The following is a 21,473-nucleotide window of genomic DNA, read 5'->3' on the forward strand; positions in this document are numbered from 1 at the left end:
CATTGATTTCACCCTCCTCAATTCTTTATTAAACGCTAAACACGCAAACAATCATTTTCTGGTACCAACTAAAATGTCTTACGGTGAAATCTAAAACGTCCAATTGAACGCTAAACAAATCCCTTATTTCATTTAAATTCAGTTTTGAAGTTCATGTGAAAAGACAGAAAACTATCCAGATATAAAAAGAGTAAGAAATGGTTTATAAGGCTAAGCAAGTATTAGAAATGAGTAGAGAAGTAGGAATGTACATGATAACCATTGTGTTGTGTACAGCCTTACCTATTCTTCCCTTAATCGTAGGTTTACATCGATCACATAACACATCATATGTACATATATGTCCTTGTAGCTAATTCCTCCAGTCTGTCAACTGTTCACAATCCGTCTGATCCAATCCCACCATTCACTGCTCTTACACCGTCCGCTTGACACCCATACAGTGGTATCCCGGACTACATCGATCCCTAACCGATCCGGCGTGATCAACTGGTCAAACTGCCAGCATATTTATGGCAGTCGCATGTCCTTTGTTGATATAGGTTATAGTAGATATATCAAACATCCGCGTATCGTCTGACCGAAGATCCTCGCTGGCTGACTCAAGCAAAGCGTAATTCTTTGAATCCAAACTAAAGCTGGTCATGCTGGGCTTTAAATCAGTGGGTGCCGTAAAGTACCTTCCGAGGCACAGCAGTTTCCTCCGCCCGTCAATCTGATCGCCCCCGTGCAAGCTCATTGGGTACCCAGCAAACGCCCAGACACAGGACCCTAGTGCCATTTTATTGACGTGAAATTTTCATTTCTCACCTCATTTTAATGTCACATTAAGCGAGGGAAGTCGATAGGGGCCACGCATACTTTCGTCTGCTGATAATTGTTAGGAGAAGTTAATGCCAAAAGTTAAAACGATGGAAGGGCGAAACAACATTACGAAAGTGCGCAGCAATAAAACGAGGTTTTGCCACCTCGCTCTTTTGCACTTTCGCCTCACCCTTTCGTACCTTTCTTTCGCCCTTTTGGTCTTTCAGTCTTTGCCAAAAACGATGACTTTACAATAGAAACTGATACATAATAACCTTGTTTAAGTTGACTTGAATCATTTTTTGACGTAACAAAGGCTCGAGATTCGGCTTCACACTAGCGCTACCTTACGGTTCTTTCACATCAATCAGCCAATCAATTAATTTCGGATAAAAACTAAGCACTTTTTTAAGTTTTCTGGAAAAAAATCTCACACTTTGCTAAGTTGAAATCTCCACAGTTTCAAATACGTGACAGACAACCTCGCTCTTTACTACCATAGAATTTGCTCTACATCATTTCACTACTTTTGATGAATTATTATTATTATATTAAGAAACTGTCAATATATTTCTAACAATATATAGCTGTGATCTAATACAAAAACATGTCCTAAAACTGCGATCACACGATCGACTCGTCGAATTGCACACGTTGAACGAAATTAAGACAAGGACAAGTCTATATATCGTCAGCGGGGGCGAAACCATGCGATTTAAAGAGTGCAGCAATCGCATGCAATAGTGCATGTTCTAATTCGTTTGACTAACTGTATTCGACACGGCAGTCGCACCGTGTGAACGCCACTTAATACGCCATCGATGAGAATCACGGGTTAGGGTGTTGACCACTTAATTACGACCCGGCCTCATTGCCGAATTATGTCACGTTAATTCCCATTGGATAGTACATTTAAAAGTAAAGACTACACTAGACTAAATGTACATATGCATGGATAAAGTATACTACATATAGTTTAAACAGCGTACATTTTTATTTTTGCTTTCTTGCATAACGAGACATCGCAGTTCAAAGTTAACCAAAGCCGGTACATTAAGAAAATTTTGAGCACCGCCATAATTATCAATTTTAACCCATCAGGCGGAAGTTATTTATATAACCCAAGAACGCAGCTATTTCTGCTGGCATCACGTCTTCCGAAACAACTAAGAGTATATTATTTTATTCTTTTAATTCCTATAATTAAAAAGAGCAATAATAAGAACATGTGTAATACTGTTTGCAGCCGAAGCTACAGTTTAATTATGTTTTGTCATTTAAGGTATGTATGGTACATATGAGTGTAAGTACAATAATATTTTTAGTACAATCTCAAGTATCTTTAGAATCTTTGCTGTCGTGGCCCTCATCTGGAAGCGAGAAATGACAGTGATGATGTCAGTGGTAGAGATCGACTCCAGCTGAACTTGGACAGCAGTCCAAATGTCCTGCATTTACTTTTCCAAATTTTGATGAGTAATCCACATTCATGTTACGGGTTTGGCATCTGAAATAATCATTACATATAATACAAAAAACGGAAATAATAATACAAGCAACTATAAATGTCCGTAGTGTGTGTTTGTATCTGTACTTATTTACGTCTTTGCTTGTTATTTACTGGCTTGTTCAAGAGCTTTTCACTTCTACGATTGCTGTCAGCTTTAGGGGTTGAGCTAGGTTACCGGTATATCCGATAACCACGGGGCTTTGGCAAGTCTGATAGTGACGAACGTGTGAGGTACTGATATGCACAGCATATTGGCGGAAGACAAGTGGGCTTCAGGGAACTGACTGTGCATACGGCCTTGCTGAGTGCACCACATCTCAAACTGTGAAGATGAGTACACTAAGTAAATCTTACACTTTAGCTTGACTTTTGTACAAATACTGAATATCTTGATCTATGCGTCGAAACAGATATTCGTACACCAGCCGTTAACCAGAATGGCTGTTAAAGGTCGATAACTCCAGATCACCACCAACATTTAATGGCCAATAACCTTTGTAGAAAATGTCATCCTGACAGACAGAGAGGCAGACAGATAGACAGAGACAGACACTCACACAGACACACAGACAGACACAAACACAGACGGACAGACACACACTGACAGACACATACAGACAAGCCAAAAGACACACACACACGCACATAGACACGCACACACAGACATACACACACAAACAGACAGACAGACAGACAGAAAGACAGACAGACTGGTCAAGGTAATTGATGGGAGCCCCTTGCTGGCCCTTGACCAATAGGGTCGTGAGTTCGAATCTAACACTCGCCGTCTTGGACAAATCTTTAAGACATATGAAGTGTCAGGTAACTAGCAAAAAACGTGTCCATTGGTCTCCTTTGGGTTCTGTCTGGTTTGCACCAACAATGAACCTTGTCGCTTTCATATGAATGACATGATTTTGTTTTCATAGTAAAACACGACGAAATAAATAAAATGCCCTGATATTTCAAATAGATGCACAACTTTAAAACACTTACGGGTTGTCCTTGCAACGTGGAACACGCGGCGTCTCACTTCACGACGCTCCTACAAAAACATAATTTGATGGTCATACAATTCAAGAATGCATCAAATGATTTAGTAAACAAAAAATTCACCAAATTCACCAACCCAAAGAACTGCATTATCACGAAATGGTACATCCTTGTTTGATTAGGGTTTACATTTTGTTTATACATTATTTCAGTAATATTTTCCAACTTTGTAAATTTAAACTGGCTAAAATGATTAAAACAATGAACGGGTGGTAAGTGTACTCATAATGTATTAACAAATAAAACCATAACACGAATAAAGCGAAAGTTTAATGAATGGAAATAAACATTGGGTAAAAAATGGTTGTAATTTGTAAAGAAAACGTATCAAAAACAGGTCACAAGTTGTTAGAGAAAAATCTTTAATGTATACTTACAAATTTCAGCTGTTCTCGAAGTTCTTTGATGACATTTGTGTAAGAACTGGATTTTATTTTATAGTATATGACAACCAGCCTGAAAATATCAAAAGTATACAGTTTTGTATATAAAGCTTATAGTTAGTACATGCATATGTCCTAAGACAAGCTGAGTTTAGTTGTACATAACTGTTCACATAAATCACACAGGCCCAGGAAAGTTCACATTCAGTTCACCCACAGGGCAAAAGATCTAACATTCACTGATTTAGCAATTGACTGATCTCGTACGCGAACCTGTTTGCTTTAAGAAGTCGCAATACCTTGCCTAACAAACTTGCCGTACATTGAATCGACCAGGACACGGCTGGTTTTGATCACTTCTCCCTTCTGGCAAAGGTTAGGTTGCCACAGACAACAGCTTACATCGTTCATATGCTCATACATTAAAAAAGGTGCTATTCATCATGGCCGCTTACAAGTACCTATCCATGGTATGTAATCCACATACTTCAGAATTTACCACACTCTGGGATTTATTTCCTGATGATTATGAACCATTGAGTAAGCTTTTATAATCCCAGGGACTACATTGAATGAAACAAAATATAGTCTGCAATTTTTCTGGGAATGTAATTGTGTTCACAACCAAGAAACATGTATATCGCCAATACTTAACTCGATGTTTTTTGCAATGATCTCTTGAACAAAGCGTCTTAACTGTACATGTAACAGGACTAGAACGAATGACTTGTGCAAAGTTCTCTAAACAAACAAAGTGAGCCACCAATACTGACAGTAACAGACTGAGGACTGCACGACTTTTAGCTCACCATTCTTTGGGCAAAGGATACCACATGTACCAATATATGTATAGTAACAGGATGATTTTGATCCACAATCTTCTGAAACAAGTGAAGAACGCCACCAATTCTTACAGTTCAAGGGCGAAGATTGAAACAATTTTTCGCCCCCGATTCCCTGAAGAAACAAAATATGCTACCAATACTTACACTAACAGGACGAGGACTGGGATAATCACTTCTGGCGAGCTCACGAACTCAATCGCTTTGCCCAGCCATTCCGGCACTTCTCCGATTTGGGTAGTTAAAACTTCATAAACATAGCAATAGGCTCTAAAGGGGCCACACTGGCGAGACGGACGTAGTCTACAAAATACACGCACACACCTTACAGTTAGAAATCTAAAGCGTGTTAAGTTTGCGAAAGTTTGATCAAAGTCTATGCTTGAGTGCTGCGAGTTCATAAGGCGCGTGTGTACAAGTATAAAAATACTGTCTAAAATAAATGTGTGACAGTCATTACATCCACGATATGTGTATCAGTGCTTCACGATTTGTGTACTACATAAAATTAAACAATTTGTGCACCGCTGGTACATTTGTTTAATGGCATCCCTTTGATCAAGTGTTTTGTTCGCGTCTCAAAAAAGAGAACTTTTATATGTACTGAGACAGCGATACTGTTCCTGCCATATGCACGTATGTATCACAGACCGATGTATCACAGACCAATCATTCACAGAACAATGCATAATAAAACTATGCATCGCAGAAAGATGCATCACAGAACGATGATTCAAAGAACGATGATTCACAGAACGATGCATCACAGAACAATGTATCTTAGAACGATGCATCACAGAATGATGATTACTAAAATGATGCCTCACAGAACGATGCATCACAGAACAATGCATCATAGAATGATGGATCACAGAATGATGATTACTAAAATGATGGCTCACAGAACAATGCATCACAGAACAATTCATCACAGAACGATACATCACAAAACGATGCATCACAGAAAGATGCATTACAAAACAATACATCGCAGAACGATGATTCAAAGAACTATGCATCACAGAACGATGATTCACAGAACGATGCATCACAGAACAATGTATTACAGAACGATACATCACAAAACGATATATCACAGAACGATGCATTACAGAACGATGCATTACAGAACTATGAATCATAGAACCATTCATCAAATAATGATTCAAAGAACGATGATACACAGAACAATGCATCACAGAACAATGTACCATAGAACGATGATTCACACAACGATGCATCACAGAACAACGCATCACAGAATGATGCATCACAGAGCGATGATTCACAGAACGATGCCTCACAGAACATGGAATCACAGAAGAATTCATCACAAAACGATATATCATCAAACGATGCACCACAGAACAATGAATTACAGAATGATGATTCACAGAACAATGCCTCAAAGAACGCTGCATCACAGAATGATGATTCACAGAACATTGAATCACAGAACAATGGATCACAGAACGATACATCACAAAACAATGAATCACAGAACAACGCATCACAGAACAATGCATCCCAGATCAATGGTTCACAGAACTATGCATCACAAGACGATAATTCACAGAACTATGTATCACAGAACAATGTATTACAGAACAATACATCATAAAATGATGCATCACAGAACGATGCATCACAGAACGATGCGTCACAGAACAATACATCACAGAACCACGATTAAAAGAACAATGCAACACAGAACAATGCATCACAAAACGATTATTCACAGAACTACGCATTCCAGAACAATGATTCACAGAACGATGCATCACAGAACAATGTATTACAGAACGAAACATCATAAAACAATGCATCACAGAACGATGCATTACAGAAAGATGCATCACAGAACTATGTATCACAGAGCAACGACTCACAGAATGATGTATCACAGACCAGTGCATTACAAAACGATGCATTACAGAACAATGTATCACAGAACGATGATTCAAAGAACTATGCATCGCAGAACAATGCATCACAGAACAATGCATCACAGAACGATGATTCACAGAGCTATGCATCACAGAGCAATGATTCACAGAATGATGCATCATAGAACTATGCATCACAAAACAATGTATCACAGAACAATGTACCGCAGAACAATGTATCACAGAACAATGTATCACAGAACAATGTATCACAAAACGATGCATTACAGAATAATGCATCACAGGACGATGATTCACACCGCTATGCATCACAGAGCAATTATTCACAGAACGATGCATCACAGAACTATGCGGCACAGAACAATGAATCACAGAACCGTGCATCGCAGAAGTATGAATCTCTAAATGATGCGTCACAGAACCATGCGTACAACGCTATATCACAGAACAATGCATCACAAAACAATGCATCACAGAGCAATGTATCACAGAACGATGTATCACAAAAAGATGCATCACAGAATGATACATCACAGAACAATGTATCACAGGACAATGTATCACATAACGATACATCACAGAATGACGCATCACAGAACAATGTATCACAGAACGATGTATCACAGAGCAATGTATATCAGAACGATGCATCACACAACAGTATGTCACAGAACGATGTATCACAGAACATTGAATCACAGAGCAATGCATCACAGAACGATGATTCACAGAACGATGCATCACAGAACAATGTATCACAGAACTATGCATAGCAAAACAAGGTATCTCAGAACAATGTATCACAGAACTATGTATCACAGAACAATGAATCACAGAACGATGCATCACAGAACAATGTATAACAAAACGATGTATCACAGAACAATGTATCACAGAACAATGTATCACAGAACAATGCAGACATTTTTCACACTTAACACTGCTAAAGCCCATTTTTTTGCCATCTTGTTGCCATGGCAATATGTCATAGGCTAGAAGGTATCAAATATTGTTTATATGACTGGAAGATAAGCAAGTATCTTGTCACCATTACGCCATACATCATTACAGGATGAATGTGACGCGCAATACACTACCTTATCAATGTCAAACAACGCGACGATTACATATACAGACAGACAGAAATGATCTACTTACTGGAACAGCACCACCATGAGAGGGTACATGCACAGAAACAAGTTTGCTAGTAGAATGGCCATGTTAAAATTGCCGGACCTGGAAGCACGATATAGTTGTTTAGGTGGAACGTTGACAAGACGAGCCACCATATAGCGTATGAAGAACGTCAGCAGCAGCTTGAACGTCCCAAAGAGCGGTACCAGGGGAGAGAAGTAGATCCCCAGCCAGATCAGGCCCTGACAGTACACAACATCCAAAACCCCTCCGGTTACGTCGAAGGAGTTGTATGTCACCTGCAAAATGATATTATGGTACGTTCAATTACTGCTTATTGTTCGGTTTGCTGTAAACTAAATAATTAAGGTAAAAGGAAGCTAAGGAAGGCTAATTAATGATCCTCATGCAGTTGGGCAGCTGAACGCTAAGCATAGATATAATTTCATTTTTTAGGTGTTTTTAAGAGATCTAAATGCATTCAGATGTTTGATTTCTATGTTGGGTTTTATGAACCATTTAACTTGTGTTTAAGTAATCTGAGACGACAAGAAGTTTGTCCCACTCTAAATTTATTTATTTATTTATTTATTTAATTGGTGTTTTACGTCGTACTCAAGAATTTCCCACTCTAAACACAGCTGCCAATGTACGTTGAAATAGCTCTGACAACCCTCGAGTATAAAACATAACTTAAATAATGTTCACAACGATTCCAGGTGAATATAAAGAAAACAGCTGATATGAGGTCAGAGTGAATGCACTTTGTCACTGGCAATATGATCCTAAAGGCCACATCACAATTCCAACATTTGACTACTTTAAAAATCTAAAAAACACATGTAAACATACATTTCCTGTCACTCACTTCATTTTACGCGGTGATTTCCGTCAATATAGGATTGTAAAAGATTGTTTTGTCGCAGATTGCCTTCTTCGTTAGCTTCTGTGCTATGTACGAGGAATGTATACGCGATGCAAACTGGGCCCTTCCAATTCCACTCCAAATCAATCCATGATCACTGACTCATTCCCAAACAAGGCAATACGTGTGCATACAAATATGTATAGGAATAATGCTACTTATCTACAAGCCATAGATTGGTAGTTTTCCGTGTGGTCAAGTACAGAGGCCTACATACTTGATCTTCCATACACCAAATACAATTTCATTACCATACGCAGGTTGTTTGAATTCTAACGGCAACTGTGTTAATTTATTCAGACTTACTCTGTCACAACAAAGGTGACTTTTTACGAGAGCTGCTCGGAGTATATCGAACACAAATACTACTGTGAGGCTGGCGGCGAAGTCTAATAGAATCAGTTTGAATACTTCCTCTCCTATCTCCGTCTCCCAACAACTTGACAGTTCATCTTCTGGATCAACAGGTGTCATCGGCTGGAAATGAAATTGCAAATGTGCAGTCAGGAATCCAGTTCCACATTTGTTTGATTCATAATCTGTTATTTTCACAATCATTAGTATTTAACAACCATGCTTTTCCCACGGAATTGTCTGAATCAAATGAAGCATGGCCTGTTGAGTGATTATGCTATTTTATCTATTGATTGCATGGTTGTGTAACACCATAGTCAAGAAGTTTTCACTTGCGATGGCAAGTTACTGGCGAATTTTCCCCACTAGTCATATACAGATATGCATTCCACATTGGTGGGAGACAAATGGTCTACAGCCAAGGTTGTCACCTACGTTCCAAAGGCATCGAGAGCAGAGGAATCTAGAAACTCCCGGTACAAGGCTGGGTTTGAACCCGCTGAGACAAGCGGGCGTGGTCAATGCGTTGTAAAGTGATGTTTTACCTCTGCTGATGTCACGTTCATACAGCCTTCTGTCGACGTCTCTGTTTTATAGGAGGCGAATAACGATAGTATGAAGACGAGCAAACTGGCGAAGTAGAAAAAGGTAGTCCTGCCAAAATCAACAGGTGAACATTTACTCAGTGGGTCTTTTACAGGTGGACTGATCCCTTATAATTGTCATCATGTAAATGGAATTTTCATCACTGCATTTTCCTTAAAAACTCTGCTTAAGCCTTTGGGCTATTAGTTCTTACTTTAACGCATTTAATCAGAAGTTAGCAAAAAACCCTAACTGAGGCAAATTGACACGAGGCCAGATTTGACCGGTTATGATATTTAATCCAAAATGCAAATCCAAAAGATGACTTTATAAGTTTACCGGGCAAGAGTGATGTTGAAGCCAAATCTGGGTGTCCAGTCTTCTACGTAACCGATGACTACCAGAACCATAGGCATACAAAGCTTAAGCGCCGCAACTACAACACTCAGCTTGAGAAAGGAAAGAAAAACTTGACTGATTATCGACTGCATGTTGCATAATATATTTATGTTGTATAATATATTTATGTTTTGATTACTCTTCCACTTACTTTTTAGGATTACGTTTTTCAGTCAAATGCATTTTCTTATGTCTTTGGAGTTCTGCTTTAGAACAAAGAACAACTAAATAATCAAATTACTGTGTAACAACCGGAGGGCCTACCTTGTATTGTTCAACGATATCGGTGTATGTCCCAAACACACTCTCCTCGAATTGGTGTTGTGAGACGTAAAATATTGCGTAGCCACTTCCAGCGAGAAGACCCAGTACTGTTATATTTGTGATGACTCGTACACCATACAGGCAGCATCTAGTGGATCATACATTTACCGATTTGAATTGAAAAGTTCCTATTCTTAGGTACTTATTATCTGATTGTACATATGCGCAAATGAATTGTCCATATGCCCCATTCTTTTGTACAATACTAAAAGAACGCGTTTATTGTATATTTTCACAAATCTTCTATACAAACCCACATATGTCGTGTGCACATGCGAAAAATATTTTATAGATATGTAGACTCTTTCATTCATTTTATATGCGTACAAAAGATTTGTACAAGAGTTTTCATCTCTAACTACAAAAGAAGGAATCTTTGTATGTATGTATGTAAGTATGTATATGCATATATGCATGTGCGTATGTATGTACGTATGTACGTATGTGCGTATGTGCGTATGTATGTACGTATGTGCGTATGTGCGTATGTATGTACGTATGTGCGTATGTGCGTATGTGCTTATGTGCGTATGTATGTGCGTATGTGCGTATGTGCGTATGTATGTGCGTATGTGCGTATGTATGTACGTATGTACGTATGTGCGTATCTATGTACGTATGTGCGTATGTGCGTATGTGCGTATGTATGTACGTATGTACGTATGTGCGTATGTGCGTATGTGCGTATTTATGTTGTCTATCATTCAATACCCTCCACAACCGTTCATCTGATTGACAACTTAGTTGCTGGTGTGATGCTATGTAAGGAAGTTTAGTGTTCAGTACCTGGAAAAGTGCGCTTTGCGCATGCAAATTAAATGTACATGTATACACAAATGCGTGGATGAGCAAAGCAATTGAACATATGCACAAACCTTTCGCACATATGCATAATTACAGAATAAATACGACATGGCTGTCACAATGGACAACACAAAATTTGTTAGAAATTAATATCATCAATTTCAGGCTATACATACTTAAAGGCTTGTAATAAAAGTCCTCAGTGATATTAAACAAGATATTAAATGCGTCTCACATAAGGTCTATATACAAACCTGTACGCAAATCCCTTTTGTACGGTGAGTTTGTGTTCCCAGATCAACTCCTGCATATAGAGAGGTTAAAGTTACAGCGAATTTAATTCAGATTTCATTGCCTTTACGAACATACTCTTCACATTACTTTCTCAAATGCATATATATATATATATATACTGTAAAATTAATATCTGTATTTAGTTAGATATACTAAAGATTAAAATTCAAATAGATATGACATTTGAAAATACATGTAGGACCCTGTGTGAAATACTAACTTTGTTAAATATACTTTGCACACATGGCGGTCGTCTATATTCTATCGTCCCAGTACAATACTGTCAATGGCCGCAAATACTCTTTTGCAAAACATTATAGCCTGTGCCGAAAATTTGTGGCAACTTGACCATATGCCTTATATGGATTGAATGAATGATTATGGCTTAACACCACTTTGTCAGTATTGCTGCCACACCGTAGAGAGTCTATGTCAAATACATGTGATCCTACTTGAAAGTCCGTCCTGATGGCCAGCTGGCGGTCAAACACTCCATCTGGGCGGTAGATCGAGAAATCCCATCCTCCAAACAGGCGCTGGCCATAAATATACTCCACCTCTGTTGTCATCATTTTGCTCTTCCGGTAACTCACGCCCATCCTGTTATTAGATCGAGCAATCGTGTATAGATGTTTAATAGATGCTAATATCCCACTTTCCCCTTAAAACTGACAACAAAGCGGCGCGCTCGCTTTACTCGATGTCCGCCTTTTACCTTACTTTGATTTGCGACATCTCGGCTATAAAACATCACGAAAATAAAGTGTCATGCTTTTTAAACTTTATGTGGGAGACTGTATCGATGCAAATATACATTTGGTCCTGTGTTGTCTCTTAATTTAAATGTGAAGTTAACACTGAACAAAAATCAAATTAAATTGAATGTGAACACAGTATTTTGGTAAAACTAGACCAGTATTTTTTGTATCTAATTCTGCTTAAGTCATGGTGGTAGAGAGAGAGTGTCGGAGCCAATAGCTCAGATATCACCGGTTACATGTACGCTTGGCCATTTGCCAGCCATTACGCTGTCTATGCTACTGTTGTTTTACTCTACACTGTTTACATAACTAAATTTCAAAGACTGAACTATTTACATAAGTGATAATGTGTTTATAAAAGATTGGATATATACGGTTTGCTTTCTCAAAATAAAAAAATATCGAATTTTTTCTGAATCAAACTTTAAACACTGATGTCTAAATAGAATATCTTTTGACTCTTGTTTTCGATTTATAAAGGGACCCAAGTTTCTCTGTGAAACTTTATATCAGCATTAGAATGTCTATATCCATAAACCTCATCACACTTACCAAACGACAATGGAAACGACAGAAACTGACATGACGACCAGCACGGTCAGCAGATAGGCCAAGGGCATGGCATAATGGTCAAAACTCTGGGTAGCCTCGTAATAGCCGTAAAACACAATGCTGTTCTGTAGCGCACCCTAGTGGAGAGAGAAAACAGGTCAAGTATCAAAATGTGTACTTGGGAAAGGATCGAGGAATTAATTACGATTGTATTTCTGTTTACATTACGAATGAAGTGCCGCGGCAATTAAATAGGCGGTAAGATTTTATATATATTTTTGGTAATTTGCACTAAAATACATGCAGCTGTACTGAGAAAAAAGTTTGGGTCAATTAAATAAGCCCAAAATCCGAGTTATACGATTGAGCTAATTCTGCTAAGAAAACTGAATCATGAAAGTCATCTGGTTATATTGTTGACTCACTTGGTTAATCTTTTATGACTCCGGTGATGAATTATCTCAACTGTATAACTCAGATTTCTGAGTTAGTTAACCAAACCTTTCTATCAATGTGTTATTTGTATTCTATCTATATGGATCTATATATGTCGTGGATAAAAGCATTTTCATAATTATTAAAAATAGGCTTTGAGTGGCTCTATAGGAAAATCTTATAAGAGGGCATATTTTGGTAATGGAAGTTGTAGTGGATGTGAGGACATTCCGTTTTACACAGAATATACAAACTTTCTAAGACATCATCGTTATATCTGGCTAGAATAACGTTATCCCAAAAATAAGAAAATACACACAAAGCAAATAAAAAGGAAAGAAAACAAATGCGAAATTACGTGTACAAGGAGACCTACCAGCCCGTGTTGAGTCAAGTCAAGAACGGTTCCTTCTTGTATAACGATCTGTGTAAAACAACAACGTGAGGAGATATCTAAGCGACGACATTACTTGAACACGCCATCTCTTCCCCTGTACCCTATGCATAAATACAGCTCACATACACGCACAAAGTAGGCTACTACCACGAGATGTATCTATTGTTAGACTATTTCACGTATACGACGGCATGATGGTGAGAGGAAACCAGGCAGAACCCGAGGGAAACCCACAACCATCCGCAGATTCCTGACAGATCTTCGGACGTATACCACCGCTGAGGAATCCAGCATGCATGAGCCGGAGCTGAAGCCGTGAAGGCAGAATGGAGAGTAACAGTCTGATGAAAGCCAATAACCAAAACGTCTTCACAAATTACCATTAATTAGTGATCTTAATGTCAATGGTTCATCTCTACATTTCTGTAAATCACAGCTCAAAGTTGTCGGTAGTTGTCACCTGCATCGGAAATACTTAGCTGCATGCTAAATTACTATACATGAAATAATAATCGTGGGAAACGCCCTAATATATACAACATTCAATACTTAATTATTCTCATATTAGTAACTATGGATATAACTAGCTAATTCTAGTTGGGGATTTTGGTGTATATATACAAAATTTTGTCTTTTTCGAGATATATATTACAAGCAAGTTACTTTCAGAAGTTTTACATTGGGTTAATATAAGACGATAATAAAGGCGTTAAATAAACGAACAAATAATAGAATATTATGATCAGTAACAAATGCCAGATGGTCAAAATTACCTGTGGAACAGAGATAAAGCCGAATGCAACCAAAGCAATAGCCACATTCAGCCATATGATACGCCTGAGGAACATGAAGTAGGAGGCAACGCCACTTCCGAAATATGCTGGAAACAGGAAAATAGCCGATATCGTAATGATGACGATAAGAGGGAATATCAACACTCGTACGTTGGACAGAAAACAGCCAAAAAATTATCCCCGATGATGTTTTAAGTCGACACAACACGCGTGCAATGAATGTATAAATATTACAAACTTTAATGTAAAAATGTTTCTGATCTTGGTTTCCGTGGGTATGAAGTCAGCGTTAATTGGTCCCATGATATGACAATGTTTCTTTCCTTCCAGACGCCCGTCTGGAAGAGACTGTTGTCTTTTACCGGGTAGAAGAGACCCGATAACAGCTACAGGTAGTATCTCCGAATATTGAACACCGAGCTAATAAGTAGACAGAGTGTTCATTTGAAAGTCTTGATTATACACGATTAGAAGTTAAACCAACTGGGTGTTATGCTTGCGATGATCAAACAGCTGTACCTTTGTTATACATGTCGGTCTAATTAATGTTTCACAAATCGTCCAACTATTGCAAATCATATCAAATTGGCCTGCTCAGGCTGTCCTGCATACCCTGAATCTTCTTTATGCTTCTGTCCATTAGACCAAATCCACCTTCCCAATTTTTCTTTCCCTTTTGAATCTGTCAATTCCAACAAAACAATATTGGGTTGATTTATTTTTGTAACGAGTAACAGACAACAGACACTCGTAGGCCACACCAGCCGTCTGACATGACATCTTTACTCGGGTGGAGTTCAACCTTGCGCCAGTTGTCTGTTTTAGCATGCACGTTTAGTAGTGACGTGTACACAATATACTCGTAGACCATTCTGAAGAATGAATGAATGAATGATTATGGCTTAACGCCACATCGGCAATATTTCAGCCATATCGTGGCGAGAATACCATTCGAGGTGCAAAAAATGTTCTCAGCGAAGGTCCATAGTCTTCAAGGGAAGAGATATGAAAACTATCCAGTATTCTTAGTTTTCATGAATTATATAGTAAATATTTCACCATAGATATTAATACAGAAAGTATACAAATACACAACATGTAATAACAGTTTACATACCGTTTTTGCGCTTTTTTGGATGAAATTCCGCCTCCCTCTTACATTGAAGTATTCTTCTCCAAGCTCAGCCCGAACGCGTCTGTTCAGGGAAACAGTTTAGTTAGATGGCTGAATAGAGGGAGACCAGTACCCCCAAACAGTTATCTAGCTAAAACCTTTTATCGACAGGTAAAGTTTTCTTTTAAATGTTTTTGGTCTGTTGCCTACATTAGAATCGTTATTTGGCACATGTGCTGTATATACTTACAGACTAGGGTTAATCAGTCTATTTGATTTACGACAATTGGTTGAATTTTCAGCAATGTCAGTCTGCTTCATTTTCGACAATGTGTTTTTGTTGGATTTGTTGTCATTGTCAGCCTAATGGATTTTCGACCACGGGGTTTGTGTTGAATTTTTGGCAATGTAAGTCTACTGGATATTTGACAATGGTTTTCTATTTATTTTTAGCAATGGATTTTCTATTTGATTTTCGGCAATGTCTAGGCTCCTTACTATTGGTCACGTGACTTCTGTAAGTTTTCCTACACCAAGTGAGAATATAACTAGATGAGTTTCCTGACTCAGCTGATCTGGTCATATGAATTAGAGTTGAATCAGCTCAATTGTATAACTCAGTTTCCCAAACTTTTCACTCAGTGCAAATAATTCAAAGAATACTCCAAATAATCATGTCACAAAATATCAGTCTCCCCTGTGCATATGCTACAGCATGTTCAAAATAGGTTACACAGTTCCTACATTAATAAATGGGTCGCATTATAACGTTTCCAAACTTTAGAATCATTTTAACTCTATAACAGGTGCGCGAATATGTATGTATGAGTTTTTACGTTGTACTCAACAATTTTTTTCATACATATGACGACGAAACGTCATTTTGGCAAAGCCGCGATTCTCTTTGGCTTTACGGTCTGTTAGATTACGCTTTCCACACCTTCATGTATTGTACTGTACACTGTCATGTTTTCCCACTATATTTTCCATACTTTGCTTCACTGAGTTTTTCCTTCATGGACCAGGGCATTTCACGCAGGCGCTCAAGATACCGATGACCCTTTTTGGGGTGATTCCCTGCATGCAAGTTGGCATTTCCGGAATTCGCATTTCTGCAAAGAAATATGCGGCGATATCATCGGGTGAAGCATGGTTCAAAGTAAATTTGTAGATTGCGGACAAAAAAATGCACAGGTAAGTTTTTCATGTGACAATGTACAGGTATCAGAAGAGAAAGTACAGTGTATAACTACGAAGAATGAACTCCATGTTACATATCACCACCACAAACAACAGGCAAGCACAAGCTAACTTTCTATGCAATTTTATGACATTAGATATTAATGTATGATACTTTCACGTAAATAAGAAAGTACAGTATAATACTGTCAGTTAAACAGAATTAGATTGCATATTGGGCAGAAGACATCTCTGTCACCAATATGATCTCTTCCAAAACCAATGTTAAATGCTGTAAAATATGAGTGCCAACGTTTTCAAATGTTACCGTACGTAAGGCGTGTTTGCAGGTTGCAATAGAATATTAGATTAGAAGATCTGTTGCATTTACAATGCGAAAGAGAACACCTAAAAGTGTTATATGACAAAAGAAAGTGTTACATTACAACATCAGTGTGTAATGTGTTAAAATTTCTTTAGAAAGTGCTAGTCCAACATTAGAATACACCCCCCCCCTCCCCACCACACCCTGCCCCCACTACTGCAGAAATGCTTGGTTTAACATTAATATTATTAATATATATAACATTTTACATTTAAGAGAGTACATGTGATTCGTGACACTCCTGACCTTTGATACACCGCTCTGAATTTGGCTTCTCTGACGGCGTGGTCTGCCGCATCGTCTTCAGTTTGAATCACACTTTCCGATGCCACATGTTTATCACCATTTTCTGAAACACACACAGCTTGTATCAGTCTGAGCCAGCGTGTATTTTCCATATTCCCATAGCTATCCTCAACTTACACGGATCCAGCAATAAATCCACCACAAAAAATATTGAAGGAAAAGAAAAATGCGAAAAAAAAAAATAATAACAACAAAAAGAAGAGAAAGGAGAAAATAAAATAAAGCGCTTACTCTGAATTCTCACGCAAGTACATGTATACAACAGAAGTGTTCTATATCGCTGATAAGTAAGAGAAAAAAGTTTTTACTGAAATTAGAAAAAAAAGCGGTCTAACTGGAATTTCAACCCAAGAGTTAATATTTTCATTTGCACAAAATCAGTTTTATACACATCAGTGAAATATGCAAGAAGTAAATCATCAACTTACCACCACCAGGGGGAGCTTCGTCGTCATCGAAAACAGGTGAGTCTACACTGCCGTACGTGCGGTAACCAGGGACAACCTCAGACGACAAGAGCAGGGAACTGTCCGACAGGTCAATGGATTCTGTAGTATCAGGACTGGCCATTTCTCAAATCATGTACACTAAAGAGAGAAGCATAAAGGTTTGAATATAGAGCATAGTAATTTATTTGTTTATCTATTTGATTGGTGTTTTACGCCATAGTCAAGCCGGAGGCTCCTTTTAACATTCGAATATGTGAATAATAAGGTTATATGGATGTACTTCATCCCATTATACGGTTGCAGTTCTCCGAATTTCCTGATTTTCTCGACTGTCAAGTCAGGCAGTCGGACACAATTTCGTATTCAACATTGGCAATTACCTTGGTGAATTTGAAACCGAATTTCACCGGTTACATGATGTGACCGTTTGCCAGCTATCATACTGTCGTGGCCGCTTTAGTTTTACTCTGCACGCTGTGTGACGTCATAGCTATTTGTACGCGTAAGGGATCGCAAAGCACTGTTTAAAACAAGTGAAACGCATCACATTTCTTTAGTGGTTTATCAAAACTTGCACCCGTCTGGCATATATCATTATAATTTTTTCACTGTAGCCAGAATAGATGTCTAATTTGCATGTTGACAAAATTCATTTTCAACATACTTTCTAACACTTTGTTTTGAACTTATCATATCTAAAATGTCAAGAGATTCTGATCAGTAGTTCTTGAGAAGATGCTTTTAGCTGAGCAGCATATACTCCAATATGGCCGCTAAGCCATATGACCCAGATAAGTCTTATTTAGCCGATTCGCCTTAGAATCACTAATGTTCTCTGTATTTTAAAATTTAGCAAACCACGTGACCTATACATTGCTTTTTTTCATCTCCTGGTACAATTTACATACATGTATTTACAGCGGTAGATACTGGAAACTATTTTTAGAACTTAACAAGCCAAGCGCTGGAAACCCATATTATAAATTTAAAATGTATACATCAACACAGAACATATTTTTCACTTGAACACATTTTCATTTTTTTTTTCACAAAACATGATTCCTGGAACCAAAATAATATTTAGGAAGGAAAGAGCCTAAACATAAATTTTTTATTTGAAAACGCCACTGAAATTTTAAGTTTAATTTCTTCCATGTTTTCGTAACATTTTTGTAATGGAAACTGGAATCTACCTAAAATGAGAATTTAACAGCTATAGCTGCTGTTTAATGTTTGATAATGTGAAAGTAGCATATTCTTTCCATATATATGTAGCCTACATAAACATTCTATTTTTTGGCATATATTGTTTACTTACCATTAAATCTGAATGGATTGGTATGTTTTGACCTGTATCTCTTAGAGTAAGGACATTTCTTGTAGCGTATATGTAATAACTTTCATATCGACAGATGAATAACGGACCACAAGACTAGGCCTACCTTGTCACTACCCTCCATGCATTTACTTCAGCTGAGTATTACACAGGTGAACTGCATATACATGTACTTGTACATTACCTGGACCTAATAAGGCACCACAGGTTCGTTATAACCACAGCATCGTGTCCCTTTTCTGCATAGCTGGCATTTAGTCAGTAAAGTCGAATGTAATTCGCGTAATGCTGCCAATCGATCTAAATTTTGTTTGTTCCGATGGTCACATATGGCCCATATGGGGGACATATTCACAATCATGCGGTAGTGTGTCTTACATCATCGGGGTGTTTATGCGTGTAGGTACACTGTGACACTAAGAAGTGGGGTGGGGTGGGGGTGGGGGGTATTCATGTTGTTAAGTTAAACATGCACCAGGTGTATCACTTGCATGTAAAGCGGGCAGTACATCGTGATCACCACAAGCACTTCGTCTCTGCCTCTGGGTATGTTGCATCTTGTTATGGAATATAACTCCAAAAGTTTTAGGAAGGCAGAATTATATCTTTGGTGGTTAAAACCATATATAAGATGACACAGTGGTGTCTCTTATTGCTGTAGTAATCAGATCGTCATTTACCCTGTAATCAATTCAGATACAGGTATATGACTTCTAAAATGTTAGAGCTATATAAATGCATGTTGGCCCACAATTTCTTCTCTCGATAATTTTCTTGAACATAATTGCAGGAGCTTATAATATCATGTATTCATGCGCATAACGTTTTAATATTCCTTTCTCTAAATGTTAATCCTGGGTCGAGTCCCACCTAAGACCTTAAAAGAGGAAGTCGTAACTTCCTCGCTTGGCATTCAGCATGAAGGGGATAGTGCAACGACTGGTTGACCCGTATCAGTATAATGGTTCGGGCGGGGCAGCTTACTTAACCTCGGTAAGTCGTCTCAGTGAAGCAACACTAGATAAAAGTGCGGTGGAAATCCGTCCTGCAACAAGGAGGCACATTACATGCACTCTAAGGATTCCTTCGTCGTCATATGACTGAAAAATTGTTAAGCACGACGTTAAACCCCTCGCACTCACTCACTCACTCACTCACTCTAAATGTTATATTTATTTATTTGATTGGTGTTTTACGCCATACTCAAGAATATTTCATTGGTGGGAGGTTACAGATTGCTGGCAGACCTTCCCATGTACGGCCGGAGAGGAAACCAGTATGAGCTGAACTCATAGAAACCACATTGGTGAGAGGCCCCTGGGCCATTACGCTGTGCTAGCGCGCTAACCAACTGATCCACGGACAGTTTATTCAGATTTCCTCCATCTATAAACTAATCATCTTTTTATCAGTGAAAAATTCTTTAGTATGGCGTCAAACAACAATTAAATACAAATGAGTTCCCTAGGCGTATACTCCAGCCTGATGGGATTCTGCTTGATTGCATTTAGCCGTTCATCACATAATGGAATAGGCCTTACACAATAGCCATGGTTCACGTCTATAACCATTGCAAGAAAAGCTTGTGCGTCCTAGGCACAAATAAATGTTACTGTATCTAATAATATAAATTGCACAACTATAATAGTACTTTTCCACCTTCTGTGGGGCAACGTAAAATGACAATACAGTGTCAATGTAACATTAAACTAAGCTTGGTAGCCTACATGTATGTTGCACGTAGTGGACCTGAGAGACAAATCCACAACACGTCAGGAAAATCTATTTAGAGACCTCAATCGTGCAAGAAGATGTCCGTCCGTAAATACACACCTGTAGCAGATTAAGGTGACGTCATTTACTGGAGGAAGCCCTGACATAACCTGTGAGCCGTGTTACGTTAAATAAAATGAATAAATAATAAATTGAATAATTTATTTGACTGTTGCTTAACGGTATATTCCGTTGAGAATTTTTTAATTTATATCTACGATGGCGATCATTTTTTTAAGAAACCGATGACAAGATCACAAAACAAAAGTTGCAATGGTCGATTACTTATTTACACTTACCTGATCATCTCATCTCGTAATCACGTATAGCTGTTGATTACCTGTCGATTATAGGTGCGTCACTTTTACCTTAATCTACAAAGAACCTGTATTTTTAATCTCTAACACTCTCTTTGTGCAGCTTCTTGTTCCGATATACTGACATGAATAGGCCTACTGTCACACGAAGGATGATAGTATGTACACGTGCAATGATTATGGGACTTAATAGATTTTCTTTCATATGACGAGATATACATACTGGCCTACATAATGGTCTACATCTGTGCAAACTGTATTGAACAGTTTTTGATGAACATACAAACAGGCCACGACACATCTTGATAACCAGCACGATCATGACCTTTAACCTCTGCTTTTCGTATCAACATATCG

General features: G+C 38.1%; 2 protein-coding genes across 2 annotated transcripts; one reads left to right on the forward strand and one right to left on the reverse strand.

The window, feature by feature from the left end:
- Positions 1-1,859: 1,859 nt before the first annotated feature.
- Positions 1,860-21,231, reverse strand: LOC135475523 (transmembrane channel-like protein 3). The gene is made up of 20 exons (XM_064755448.1): positions 21,099-21,231; positions 17,670-17,828; positions 17,182-17,284; positions 16,364-16,483; positions 15,375-15,453; positions 14,870-14,939; positions 14,237-14,343; positions 13,443-13,490; positions 12,632-12,768; positions 11,771-11,918; positions 11,279-11,328; positions 10,161-10,308; positions 9,837-9,946; positions 9,458-9,566; positions 8,865-9,035; positions 7,658-7,932; positions 4,740-4,895; positions 3,745-3,823; positions 3,311-3,359; positions 1,860-2,311 (listed from the first exon to the last, which is right to left on the reverse strand). Exons 2-20 carry the CDS (start codon positions 17,809-17,811, stop codon positions 2,292-2,294), a joined length of 2,121 nt encoding a protein of 706 aa, XP_064611518.1. The 5' UTR covers positions 17,812-17,828; positions 21,099-21,231; the 3' UTR covers positions 1,860-2,291.
- Positions 5,902-7,362, forward strand: LOC135474915 (GATA zinc finger domain-containing protein 14-like). Its single transcript, XM_064754600.1, is given in 3 exon segments — positions 5,902-6,189; positions 6,424-6,654; positions 6,769-7,362. Coding segments are annotated over 3 exon segments (1,113 nt in total).
- Positions 21,232-21,473: the final 242 nt, after the last annotated feature.

The sequence above is a fragment of the Liolophura sinensis genome, chromosome 9, assembly GCF_032854445.1.
Source record: "Liolophura sinensis isolate JHLJ2023 chromosome 9, CUHK_Ljap_v2, whole genome shotgun sequence".
NCBI lineage: Eukaryota > Metazoa > Mollusca > Polyplacophora > Chitonida > Chitonidae > Liolophura > Liolophura sinensis.